This window comes from Esox lucius, chromosome 17 (genome assembly GCF_011004845.1).
Source record: "Esox lucius isolate fEsoLuc1 chromosome 17, fEsoLuc1.pri, whole genome shotgun sequence".
NCBI classification, from domain to species: domain Eukaryota; kingdom Metazoa; phylum Chordata; class Actinopteri; order Esociformes; family Esocidae; genus Esox; species Esox lucius.
In genome coordinates this window covers 20,980,302-20,994,425 of record NC_047585.1, presented here as the reverse complement: position 1 = coordinate 20,994,425, position 14,124 = coordinate 20,980,302, and the positions used below count along the sequence as shown (strand labels likewise).

The window sequence follows — 14,124 nt, the reverse complement described above, 5'->3', positions numbered from 1 at the left end:
CAGTCGTCGTGGGGGGGGGGGGGGGGGGGGTCGCCGTTGTTGGAGGGTAGATGTGAAGATTTGGGCAGTGGCAGCGAGGGCGGGGGGCGGGGGGCGAGGGGACTGCCAGCAAATTATCTAAAAGGGTTTTGAAGAGCACGATCTGGAGCCCTTCCAAATGACTAGCTTTGCATTATGTATTCTAATGTTGAAGGCCCCGAGGTGGATTAGCTACGGACACCACGGTTCCGCCACGCCCTCGGCTGGAGAGCTGAAGCCCTGTTTCCAAGCCCCACCAGCCTCAGCCCTGACAACCCTCCCTGGGTCCCCTGACCCCCATTGGCCCACAGACACCTGCCTCTCACGTTCATCGGCAGGATTAGCGGCAGACAGAGGCTAAGGGTGAACTCCTCCATCTCTAATAGCATATGCATTTCAAACCGCATGATTACATGGCTGAGGCGTCTGTTGAGAGCACTGAGAGGCTCCTGAGAAAATTGAGACAGAAAAGCACAATAACTGGTTGCCTGTTGACTTCAATTGATTGGATAATGGATAATTGCATGTTGGATTTTATTGACTGATATGTTGTGTTTTAAGCACTGCGCCAAAAATGTAAGCAATTTTACTTGTATTTTCTCCATAATTTTGAGGTATCAAGTTGAAATTGTCGTTCAGTTTTGCAACTCCAGCTGCCTCTGGAGAGGCAAAGATTGGGACGTGTGTCCTTTGAAATATACTCTGCCAAGCCATGCTCCTTTTAAGACCATTCTTGTTAAGCCAGAAATCATCTGAACCAATGTGTTGGAGGGAATGCCTTTCAGCTTGCACAAGAAGTGGCTAGACTGTGAGTTGCAACCTGGGGATTCAGAGGAATTACAGTGGTGTCACTATACTTCTACAAAGTGGGGTCCCTATACTTCTATAAAGTGGTGTCCCTATACCTCTATAAAGTTGTTTCACTATACTTCTATAAAGTGCTGTCCCTATACTTCTATAAAGTGGGGTCCCTATACTTCTATAAAGTGGGTCCCTATACTTATATAAAGTGGTGTCACTATACTTCTATAAAGTGGTGTCCCTATACTTCTATAAAGTGGTGTCACTATACTTCTATAAAGTGGTGTCACTATACTTCTATAAAGTGGTGTCCCTATACTTCTATAAAGTGGTGTCACTATACTTCTATAAAGTGGTGTCCCTATACTTCTATAAAGTGGTGTCCCTACACTTCTATAAAGTGCTGTCCTTATACTTCTATAAAGTGGTGTCCTTATACTTCTGTAAAGTGGTGTCCCTATACTTATATAAAGTGGTGTCCCTATACTAAAAGTTGGAATATTAATTATTCTATGCGAGCATGCTTGAGAAAGATCATTGGATTAACTTTAACAACTTGAAAATATAAATATTTTTTCATTTAAAGATTTACTCCAACATACTCATAACAGCTTACAATAGATATTCTAGTCTGCTTATTTTGCTTTAATAGTAGTACAGATAATTTCTGCTCTGCAATGAAAATTCTCGCTTTTGGTAATGGTAACCGGCTGTCTATAAAGGAAAGCAAATTCAACCGGAGAAAAAACATTACCTACTACCTATGATAATGAAATATGTGCAGGGAGAACCGGTGATCGCTTCATTCACCCCACATCCATGGGGTCTGGAGAAAAAAAGGTTGAATTACACAGAGTTTGAAAGTTTCAATGGATACGATTTTGTATTTCTTACTCATCTAACTGCTGCTGTCATACCACAAAAAACTGTTTGGGAAAAATCGGTTGTTATACTGTTGCTTATGTGTGTGGTATGTTTGTTTACTGCTGTTCATTATAGTGCTTAAACTGGGAGTGAAGGAAATTGGCCCAGTGGGATTCAAGCCCTGCCCGTGGTGACCTCTACAGTGCCATATTTCACCGTTTTAAGTCTTCTGCAATTTTTGTCAAGTCACATCTTCAACCAAAATCCTTATGTGAAATAATGAAAAGTCTGATTAAGTATCTCTATATGTATTTCTTGTATTTAATAAACAAAGTTATGTATCATACAATTCCCACTGTGAAAAAGAGATGGCCCCCTTACAGTTAATAAATGAGTTACGCCACCTAGCAGTTGATCAGTCTCACATTGCCGTGGAGGAATTTTAGCCCACTTTTTCACGCGGAGCTGATTTAACTCAGTGATGTTTTAGATTTATTGAGTATGAACTTTGTAGGTCTTGCCACACCATTTTCATGTCGATTAGGTCTGAACATTAACCTGGGCACTCCAGAAAGTACACAATGTTTTTCTTCTCACCCAGTTTGATGAAACCTTTGTTTGTTTTGGATCATTGTCATGCAGTTGTGTTTCAGCTTCGTCTCCTCTAAAGATTGGGCTGACTTTCTTTGATACTGGGCAGAATTCATGGTTCTTTGAATGGTGTTAGGTCGTCCAGGTCTGCAGGCAGTAAAGCATCCTCAAAACGTTACACCACCATGCTTGACCGTTGACATGGTGTCGACACTTTACAATACATTTGAGTTTTTTGTCTTATGCATTCATAGAAGACTCTTCAAGCATTATTGACCAGTACATCCAATAATTTTTTGAATTATTTCTTGTGTAGGCTACTTGAAGTTCGCCCAACCGGGGGCTGGTTCCCACTGAGCACATGTAGTGCATATCGATGGCAGTTGCTAGCATGGCAGTTTTCTCCCACCAATGATTTTAGTTAAAGTAGCGCAGCAACTTGTTACTCTGGGGCTTGGACAGATGTGCACCTTCACAACGGCTTATGAACCCATTGAGCAGCAGCTCAGATCAGCCTCGTAAAAACAGTCATGAGTGACAACAAATCTGTCCAATTAATTGATCTGCTTTCCGACACCCCCTCCATTCGACACACCAACTCGCCCTTTAGACACATCCACTCACACACACTCTGTAGCCACTTATATGTGGGCTGTTCCTATTGACATTACAGGACTTGGAAATAATCCAATGTCAATATGCTGTTTCTTGTCCAAATACTGAGCTTCATACTGTACAGTATACTCCAATTTAAAAGTAATAGCACTTGTTTAAATCATGTCATGCCAACTCTTAAGTGCCTGCCCTACAAAGTAAGTGTCCAATGTACCCACTAAGAGAGGAGTTGACTGTGTTGTTCTATGTCGTATTAAGTATGTTGGATTAAAGAAAAGTCTACATGTGGCACACTAAAAGGAAGTACCACTGGCCTAAAGGGAACCCCACACTGTGCAGTATTGACTGGCTTAAGTGTAGTGTTTCCTCCAAAATGGACCTGAGCTTTTTTTTGTCAACATAATCATGTAGTTCACCGGCTCTCTGTACAAATAGAGCTTTTGGCATGTACTTTATCAATTGTACTGCACTTAAAAATAGCTTCTGTATACAAGAGTAGTGGGTTTTTTCTCTTCAAACTTGATGCAGTTTTTCTGAGATACAAATTATTCAAATTCACTACCACAGAAAATATACATATATTTCTTAAAACATTGCAAGAGATTCCAGCAATAAAGCAGCAAGCTCACTGCTGGAAACTTGTGCAGTGTTTTTACCTTATATACTTATTTTTCTAATGTACTGAAGGTGCATTATTTCTTTTTGACTCTTTCTCCAGAAGCCTGCCAATCTGGTAAGGTGATACCATATGCCTTTATTGAAGTGTGTGCGACTGCCTGGATATGTATGTGTGAGAGAGTGAAGTTTCAGTTATTTTTGCCTTTTTAGCACTGATACTGTGGAGAAAAGAATGCATTCACAGTGTGTCCTGAACTAGCCTAGAGACAGGTTTTTACTATTTGTATTTCATTACATTTAGAAAAAAATGCTTCCTCATTCTATCATGCAAGTGACAAACATAAAGTAAATCATTTTTACCAGTGTCCTTTTAAACTTGTACCTACTAGTGCTAATCTTAATGTGGCACAACCTATAGGATCTTATAATTAGGGGCCTTATTTGTGTGAACGAAGGCTGTGGTTCTGAAGTATGTCGTTAGCACTTCCGGGTAATCACAACAGTAGTGGACATTTCTCAGCAGAGCCAGCCCAGGTCAAAGGGATTAGCACCGGACATCCCAGAATTAGTGATCCTGACCAACAATGAGACTGATTTAATTCCACAAGAATAGAGCTCAGTGTTGCCATGGTGTGATGGAAAGGACTACACACCATTCACTTATTCATCCAAAATACTATATTCTGTTAATATTCCTTTTCAAGCCTTCCTATTCATTACATACATTTAATATTGTTTGACATTAACCAAGATTCTACATGGAAACCAACATACTTGCCATCAGTGCATATCAGCACCCTGACAGACTGAGGCTGGAAATATAGAGCAGATTGTTTGGGGTCAGGGTTCTCTCCTCCCAGAGATGGAGGTGAAGGGAGTGGGCAAGGGGACAGAGGGTCCCCTTCAGCTCCTTGGCCCTGGGCTCTTAGGGCGGGTGAGTGGACTGGTCCTGTGTGGAGGTCACTCTCTGGAGACTGACAGACAGTGATGTGATTCCAGCAGGGCAGAGCCTGCACATGGCTTCCACCAGCCCAGCTCACAGACCTCCAAGCCATAAAGCACCTTCTATACTCATGCCCTTGACGAGCCAAGGCGGATCCAGGGAAGGGGGTTGGTGGGCCATGTGTCTGTGTCCTGTGTGTGTTTTTCATCTGTGTTGAGCCAACTGATATCACCTCAGTGTGTATAGAAGGATTTTATTTAGAAGGATTTTTATTAAGGACATTGTATCAGTGGAATACTCCAGACCTGCCCATACTCTCTATTTATTTTGCAAGAGTAATTGGCTAGGTTGCTGCACTAAAAAAGTTGGAAATCCTACAGTGTTTGAAACTAAATGTGCTTTACAATTTCATTGTTTTCTATATGTACACACAAACATATTTATATAATAAATAACAATGTCCTAAATTCAGTTTGCTACATTGTGTCATATCCAATCCTATCATTTTCCAGTCGAGTAGTCTAACTACTGCAGATTTTGAGCAGCCAGAACAACATTATTGGTGACTGCCCTTTTGGACATTATTTACAAGTGTCCAGAACCCCATGCAGTTGGCTAGCTGATTCCATCTTTTCAACACCATTATCCAGGAATAGATCCAAAGGCTTCGCCCGATGCTCATTAACTTCCCCCTTGGCATTTTAGAATGCGTCTTCTTGTGAGCTCTTTGTGCCAAGAGCCAACGCTTCTTTAGCGACCGCCGCAATCAGCCCCGTCGCTCCCTTAGCAGCGGAATAAATTGCTTTCCAAAATGATGGCAAGGGACGGTTTAATTAGGCTAGAATTTAGTTTGGGATAAACGGGGGAAAACTGGTGTAGTCCTAGTTAACATTTGATGGACTTAATTGGTCCTTTTCTCTTCTCTTCTTAGTGCTGAATCTACTCCCGTTAATCTTCCATTTACAATCAATTGAAATGGCCAAACAAAAGTCTGGCTCTTCTTTTCTTCCTGTCAGCCGAGCCCTTTGTGACTTGTAAATGCCTCAATTTTGGGTGATCCTGGTCGTGTAGATGTACTCGATTGTTGACAGTTGATTAATGCGCTCTTGTGTCGGTAATCTCTCTTGCTGCGTAGTCTACATGTGCACGCTGTAATGAGCTCCGTTGTCAATTAACATGTTTCTAGAAGCGAAGCTGGTTGCTCAGATGTTTGAGAGGTAAGTACAGAGAAAAGGGCAACGCCGCTGCCTTTAGGTTGTTTACTCCCCAGCACTCTTTTTTCCCGGGTTTGGACAAGACCGGCACTCTTGCGCATAGCCTTGACGCTTTTATCGATACAAAGATTTCTTTTGAGAAACTCGCCCCATGCGTGATCCGTATTTTTCTATGTATAGACGAAGATTACCCAACAAAGATAGATGACTGAAACTCAATATGGGATACGTTGTAAAAGAAAGAACAAAACAAACTATAGGGTGGTTTTCTCAGTTTCTTTCAAAAATAAGTTTCATTGGCCACACCTGACGTACCCTATTATGTTGATTATTCGGCTAGTCAACCCAAGACGGCTGTAGCTGTGGGGGAGGGGTATACCAACTTGATTGCGTTGCCTACTTATTGTTTAATTGGGCATATGTATGTTTATGTTGGAATTTGATTATGACATTTTGCTGCAAAGGCCAACCCCCTAACCCGTCAATTAAAGTTGATTGTATGAGGGTGCTCTGGAATGTTTGTTGAAAAAGGGCCCAGTGGGCATTCAAATTAAAAAAAAGTAAATTAAAAGAGGATTGAGAGTTTCGAAAGACTATTCAATCGAGAGTTGTTTTAATAACACATATAAAGCACACTTAATAAAATGTATGATGCAACATGAAGGTATCTTAAACTGCAATTAGGCTTATTTTTGTTCGTTATTTTACGCCTATGCTAAGAACAGATTCTTATTTACACCAACGACGTGGGAACGTTAGGATTACCTGTCTTGCTTAGGAACAGAATGAGGTGGTTTTAAAGTTAGCTAGCGGATTAGAAGTAGCAACGTTTCGTTTATTGGCCCAAAGCTCTTGACCAACTGTCTACCCTGCCGCCCTAAATTAGGATACAGAATATTGGGATATGGGAATTACACGATATGACAACGCATTTGTATAAAATATACTTAGGGCTATTTGCAGTACATTTAACCCAAAATATCGTGTTGACATAACAACAGGCCTAACGGTTTTGTGAAAAGCACACTAGTTTTTATAGAATGATCTTTAAGGCATCTTGTGTGTGAAATAGCTGGAACAGAGGGGACCGTATAGGTGAACAGGCCATTCTACTGGTAATATTAGCCATGTAACTGGTCCCTGGGCATGGCGAGTAATTACTAAACGTTCTAATTGGGAGAACGAGATTTGTGAGCACGCACTCCTCTCTCACCAGAATTTCTGTTGGCGCGCAAGGATAATATTGTTCCAGGAGCCGTGGGTAGAATACACTATCCTATATTAAAGTTGAACAAATGAGGACAGGGTTGGCTGATGTGGCCCAAGTGCTTTATTATTCATATTCTGATGAGCACGTCTTGCGCTGAATCCTCCCCTCGAGGACGTTTAGCTGATTAATGTAATTCGCTTTCAAGAGTCCATGTTATATCTGATCATTTGTGCCATTACGCTGAAGTCAAGTGTTGCATCTTCAGAGTCTTTTCTCTTGTTTGGCCAAGTGTTTTAACTGAATTTATGGCCTGCTATTTAAATTGGAGGTTTATGATGCTTCACAGGCATATTTCTCTCATCCAAGTAACATAAGCAATTTATTCTGACTAGTATTACATTTCAGACTAACTTACACTTTTGCAAGTAAAACAGCTGCTTGAAAGATTTGAGAGAATGAAGTTGCCTATAGCTGTGGAAGTGTACACCTATTATTGTTACTGATTATTTTTTATAACATCAATAATTGGATCATTATAACGGATCACGTACTTCAAAAGATATTGCCTGTCATATGTAGCTTAATATGGAAAAAAATCTTAAAATATTTGATGTCAATGACATTCTGTTATTATGTTATAGCCTTTTTCAAAAAACCTTATGCCTAACTAGTATGAACTCTATGAATTTAGAAAGTCTTCCTAAAAAACAGAAAAGTTTGTCATAGCATTATATTTAGTGAAAGGCCTACAATTTACTGTCCTAAATATATATGTCACAAGTAGATATAGTTAAATATTTCATATATAGCAATTGCAATGTATAAAAATGTACCCACAGTAAAACACTTTTAAATAATATTTTATTTTCATATTATTTACAATTTTATTTTCACACATTATGCAATAAAAAAAAACGGAAAACAGTTCTTCCTGAATTTTCCCATTTACAAATTGTCATGAAATAGTTCATAAATATTTAGGCATATGACATGATTCCATTCAGGTTCAGATTTACGGCAGTGCAACAGTGCAAAATTCGTCAGTGCGCCTCATTAGGTTTATAATTATATTTTTTCATATGAAGTAATATAAACTTAAAATACAAAACTGTCTTAATTCAGGCTATCCACCGTTTAATTAAAACAGACCGCCATTGCACTAGCATATTTACTCAATAGCCTTTTCCCGATGTTATAATTAAATCACATACTTTAGTACTTTATACAAACCTACAGCTCCTGCCAGAACCATTTCCCTCGTAGGTATAGCCTATTTTCATTTTTCAGAAGTAGAATAGTTTGTGCAGAGGATGATCATCGTGAAGACAGTGCGTAAATATTACTACAAGGCGGGTCTGAGAGCATTCTAGCCAATCATTGCCCATCGTTTCGATGTTTTATGCGTTAAGGTTTTCCTATTTTTAATGAAATTCAGTTTTACTTATTTCAGCTGTCATTTGATGTTTTCTTTACTAACTGAAAACTGAAGAAAAATTTAAATGTGCACTGCATGGTGCAGTCATAATAAACTGTCAATGGAAATGGAATGGAAAAACTCAACTTTGGGGTCCCCTGGAAGAATCGGTCGACGTAGATACGGGCCTACATGAGTAATTGTCGTGCAACTTCCTTATGTGTTTTTTCAGGTCAAAGTTTCTGCAGAAGCCTTTCCCACAAGTCCCGCACGTGAAGGGCTTTTTGTCATTGTGCGTATGCATGTGGAAGGTTAGGTTGTAGATCTGATGGAAGGCCTTGTTACAGATGGAACACTTGTACTGTTTCTCACCGCTGTGCGTCAGCTTGTGGTTCTTGTAATTTCCTGAAATTGGGAAATGAAATTAATGGAAATGAACATCGAGAATAAAATGAACAGCATAGAACAAAGGGAACCCAAACTGAGCTCTTTTTTTGTCAGTGTCAACAGTTCACAATTAAGTTATACTCTCCACAAACGCAGCCCATTCTACAGCCTTCCGCTTATGCATGTTGAAGTCAAGAAGTTGTCAAACTTGGTCAAAATCAAACGCAATAACAACTGAAAACTGTCGGATTATAAACCAGGGAAAGGTCGGTGTGTTGACCCATTGCGAATTTAAGAGTCTTGTAGGGGGAGTTAATGACACGTTCTATTTAGATTGATGCTTTAAGATCAGAAGGCCGCAATAGGAATCCATTTTTACCAATAGGTAGCATAATAATTATAATTTCAGAATAATAATTATGCGTCTTTGTTACATTTAGACCTAATCTTCCCATAGGGTTATAATGGTAGCCTAACATCACACATAGTTTTACATTCATATTTGTCATTGATAATAATTTAATTAACGCTTTATGAAAGTTTATGATATGAAAGTTTCTATTAGGATGCTTGTGTCATCTTAATCTCAAACATAGGCTTACATCATTACACGTAAAGCGTATTTGTGTTCAACTATGCGTTCCAAAGGCATGCCGAATATATGGACTTGGGTTTTAATAGCGAATAATTACCTTTCTGATGAAATCCTTTCCCACAGAATTCACAAACGAATGGTTTGTACCCCGCGTGTATTCGTATGTGAGTATTCAGCGTTGAGCTCCTGTTGAACGCCTTCCCACACTGGTTACATTTATGAGGCTTTTCCTGAAAAGATATGAAGCGATATTACACTATTTATAAGACTATTCGATTAAATGTATAATACAGTGATATAGAATAAATAGCTTTAAATGAGTAATATATATCTCACCTGTGTGTGAATGATTTTGTGTCTGCACAATGTACTGGCCTGGCGGAATCCTTTCCCGCACACTTTACACACGAACGGCCTAGCGCCGGTGTGCACTGGCATGTGTCGTGTCAAATTATAATGAGCGTTGAACACCTGGAGGAATAATTAAACAATCTCGTTTAGACGTTTTTTGATTTGATAATGTATAATTATCAATTCAGCATCATTTTAATTTCAAAATTAATAGAGTAGGGCATAGTCAAGCAACACATAATATTCGTTAACTGATACATAGTCTAACTATCTAGGCCTATGTGGTTTTGTTTTAGAATATTTTTTAGATTTAGAAACAAATAAATCGAACAAAAATAATTACGTCATTATTACAATATATCATGAAATCAATTACCTTTCCACACACTTCGCATGTGAAGTTTTTGGGTTTTCCGTCCATTGAGCTGTTGTTGAGCTTGGTGTGCACTTTCACTCCATTTTTCTCCGAGCTAAGGCTATGGTTTTCCTTCACAATCTGGTCGAGTTGGCCTGGGAGATGCTCCTTGTGTGGGTACTGAGGTGTCGGAAATTTCTCAGCCGAAACGTTGGCGAGTTTGGCGTTCTCCAGCAGTAGCAGTTTCTGATGCGTACTGAGATTGGCCTGGGCTTGAGAGCTGGCCAGGGCCGAGGAAAACAAATGTCCGGTTAGCAGCTCAGACTGGTGGTATGCAGAGTCCAGGTAGTTGAAATAGTAAAGAGAGCCATTGGTGGGCATCGCCACCGCCTGATGGATGACTTGGGGTTTAATCACCCTGCTCCCGGGTAATAAAGAGTGCTTCAACCCCAAGTCCGTTTTGCCACACATTCCGCAGTTGGCTTTGCACATCGCAGCAGAAGTGCATAATGTTCCCCTGAAATTAGCTTTCCAAAATTCGGAGTAGTTCATCAGCGCCTTGGCTTGTAAGTCGTAGCTAAAAGGTTGCAGGGGAATCATGCACGGTATAGGTGAGCAGAGTCCTAGCATCCTCTTTCCTTCCGAAGACCCCACTCCTCGCCGCTCATCCGAATTGCCCTTGGGTTCCGAGGTCTTAGACATGATCCGGTCAATGGAGAAGGCCAGGGCTTTTGGGGCGGCGGACCCTCCGTTCCTACCGCTGTCTAATCGTGGGCAAGACATCACCGTTCCCAAAGGAAGAGAACTTGTCATTTTGTGTACCAAACTTGATGTGAGCAGCCGACCAGCAGCCCTGTCCTCGCCTCCTGAATTCCAGAAAAGACAGGACACAACAGTTAATATAAGCACCTTGGTAATACAATGTCCTCATTTGCATTCAAATGGGTATCCCTTGAACAATAGCGTCCAGGGGTACCAGATTAATGCTCATTAACTAGTACACACAAAATTAACAGGACATTACAGAGCTCGTTAGCGAAAAGAAAAAGACAAAAAGCAGTGAGTTAATTCCTATTCAGCACCTCTGAGAATCTGATAGCAAACTTAGTGTCAGAGTCAATGTTGAAGTTTACCTTTTTGTAAAGCGACTGCAGATGTATTCGGAGATAGCAGCGTGACTGCTCTGTCACATTTTGGAAGCGGACGTCCTCATCAGCGCGAGATCACTCTCTTACATTTAGCTGACATCACACGGACTACTTCGTATCAGGGTGACAAGGAAACGCCATCACCAGCTCTGTCCCATCTCCTGCTGCCCACTTATATAGGCTACTGCCATGGGGGTGGTATACATGACCGTTATTACAGATTATTATTTACGTATGTCTCCATCCTCAAATCCTCTGCCTCTTACCACCAGCTATTCTCTAATCGAATAACAATGATGTAGCCCATTCCTTTCTCGGAAAAAGTGAAAGAAGACTGTTCTGATTAACATAATTTAAACAATGTTTTTCTTATTTTTTGCCTTCACATTATTATTGCTATTATTAATGATATTATAGTTATGTGTTTGTTTTTATTATTGTTGCTATTGCCTAAACACGCTGTTAGATCTATAGATTTTCAGCAAATAATATTCTAAGTAGCTATATTAGATATTTCTGGCCACTATGTTTGAATTGGATTAGGTGCAAATATTGCTACATAGTAAACAATAACTATGCTATATAATGAATAAGACAATCAAATATTTTCAGATGTTATGCTTGTGGCTATCCTAATACTATTTGACATCGCTGTTATTTTGATTTGGAAGTTATTTAACTTAATTAACAATTTGGGTCTTCTGGTTAACCACCTTTTAATTTTCATTGCGAGTTGCTAATCCTAGGAGATGGAATAGCTTTTCCATGCTGGTTTATACTTAGGCCTACTATTTGTATAATTGAGAAGCTCCAATTTCCACCTGTTTAAGAAGCAGATTGCAAGAGCAGAACCTCCCTCGGATCCCATTAAACGTTTTTCCTCCTTCACCTATTCAGAAGAACCAATTTTCCAGGGCGATTCAGAGCTCAGCTCCGGAAAAAAACAGTTCTTTCTCTTTTAGCTACTAAAGCACTGCGTGGAACCTGGTTTTGTGTTCTTCGTAAATAAAGGGACGGATTAAAGGGGGAAGAAAAGACTGGCCAGAAGTAGACCAAGAAATGAAAAGATCTCCTTTTAAACCAGCATACAAAGTTTGCTGGAATTCAGAGTTTTGTGTGCTTGCTACAATGACCAGTCGCCCTCTCGTCTTTTTTTCATAAGCACACTCTTGAATTCATTTGTTTGCTGACGATTTCACCTGAGACTCACAACAAATTTAGTGCATGGGCCAACCGAAAAACCTTGCTGTGTCAGTGGATGATAGTAGTTAATCGTTCCCCAAAAGCCTCTGCTGAAAATTGGTATACGATAGCCACTCCGAAAGGGAAGCTGTTATATTTCACACTTGTTGTCTATGCTATAGAATGTTCGCAGGGTAATAAGTGAACGTTGAATGTTGGAAGTGCACAAGCTCTGTGAAAACGACCGTATCAGACAACAATGGAATATAACATTTTTGAGATTTACAACACACACACACACATACATATAAACCTATAACACTAACGCAAGAAATACGTTGTTTTAGGCAAATTAGTTCACATATTGCAGTTAATTAATACAATAACAAGAACTTACTATCTTGTTGTGTAGTGGTTTAATACTCAGCATAAAAGGTATACCCGTCGTTAAGTTGAGTTGCCCAAAGATGCTATTTGAAATGTCTCAATCTGGATTAAGCAACGGTTTAGGTAGATACGATGATCTCTGAAAACGGAATACTGTTCATTACAATCACTTCTGATCCTGACAATGTTGAACTTGGTGAAAAATTGTGCTCTCTAAACAAAAAAAAATCTGTCACCTTCTGTGTAACCTATTCGTAACTTAATTATGTTATAGCCATTACTTTAGATGCTTCTTGACACATTTCATGTCAATTATGCAATCGGAGATTTGAAATAAGTCATGCCTTCCATAACCCCCAACAACCATTAAAACACACCAGTACATATTTCAGTAGGCTCTGTGCTCCAACATACCCCAGAAATAATGTCATTACAAAGGCTGTCAACCTAATGCTTTAATACCTCAGCCATGTACTGTAAACTGGTTCCATTATCATCAGGCAGCTAATGCTACTTTGAAACACAATGAAAACGTCAGGATTCAAAACATGTGTTTTTATTTTAAAAAATATGGCATAATGTGTGAGGGTTAGTACAGGAGTCTAGAGTGAGTACTGTCATCATAGGTTATTTCATTTGATTTTAATTTAAACATTCTTCAACTAATTTACCATACACATTTTGTCCAATGTTTTTAATTTGGTGTGAGAAAGCCTGCATTATGCCATTGAAATTTATGTGGATACAACAAGCATTGTAGTTTCTGAAAGAGAAATAGTTGCAATAAGCTGTGTTGAAACCAAATTACACTTAAAATGTGGTATTTGAAGTCTTTGGAGGTTTTATGCATATCTAAAAAGGATATAGTTAAAAAAGCACGATTTATATCAAAAGCTGTATGAATGGTGTTTCTTGTCTTTTAGTGGTTAAAGACTAAAATAAAATGTTTTCCCATTAAGTCTAAGTACCCGAACTGCCCTTTCACTGTACCTGTATGAACGATTTCTTCTCAAGCACACTGAATAGTGTTGTATAAAATATATAGCTTTTATTGTTTTGTCCCTGCAGGTGGCAGTGGACAGCAAATAATATTAGTATGAACAATTTCTAAAATATAGAATTAGGGATGCACATGCTAACCATATGAATTATATAAATACATAGATTTAGGCAATTGATTTGGAAAAAAAAAGTGCAAATAATTTGCACTTATTGTATATTTTGCAAACCTACTGTTAAATATGGTTATATAAGAAATAACTATTATTATGTAGACTTTTACAATCTTAATTCAGGCTTATTGCTCTGTTTTTAATGGCATTTTGTGCAAAGCATGATCTTTTTTTGCTGAGGTTAATACATTCAGGATTTTATATAAGATGGAATGTACTTGGCATTGATACAATTATAGAGTCATACTGCATGTAGTTC

At 39.1% G+C, this 14,124-nt stretch overlaps 1 protein-coding gene across 1 annotated transcript; it reads right to left on the bottom strand.

Moving 5' to 3' along the window:
- Window positions 1-7,774: 7,774 nt before the first annotated feature.
- On the bottom strand, window positions 7,775-11,301 carry fezf2 (FEZ family zinc finger 2). The gene is made up of 5 exons (XM_010898600.3): window positions 11,110-11,301; window positions 9,998-10,842; window positions 9,607-9,741; window positions 9,368-9,500; window positions 7,775-8,693 (listed from the first exon to the last, which is right to left on the bottom strand). The coding sequence occupies exons 2-5, from the start codon at window positions 10,787-10,789 to the stop codon at window positions 8,431-8,433; spliced, it is 1,323 nt and encodes a 440-aa protein (XP_010896902.1). The 5' UTR covers window positions 10,790-10,842; window positions 11,110-11,301; the 3' UTR covers window positions 7,775-8,430.
- Between the last annotated feature and the right edge of the window lie 2,823 nt (window positions 11,302-14,124).

Bases quoted from the DNA above. Each gene is read 5' to 3' on its own strand.
- fezf2 (XM_010898600.3), bottom strand. From the start codon at position 10,789: ATGACAAGTTCTCTTCCTTTGGGAACGGTGATGTCTTGCCCACGATTA. The intron at 9,501-9,606 runs GTGAGATATATA...ATATCTTTTCAG, and splicing joins ACAAAATCATTCACACACAG to GAAAAGCCTCATAAATGTAA. The intron at 8,694-9,367 runs GTAATTATTCGC...TCCCAATTTCAG, and splicing joins GAAAGGATTTCATCAGAAAG to GAAATTACAAGAACCACAAG.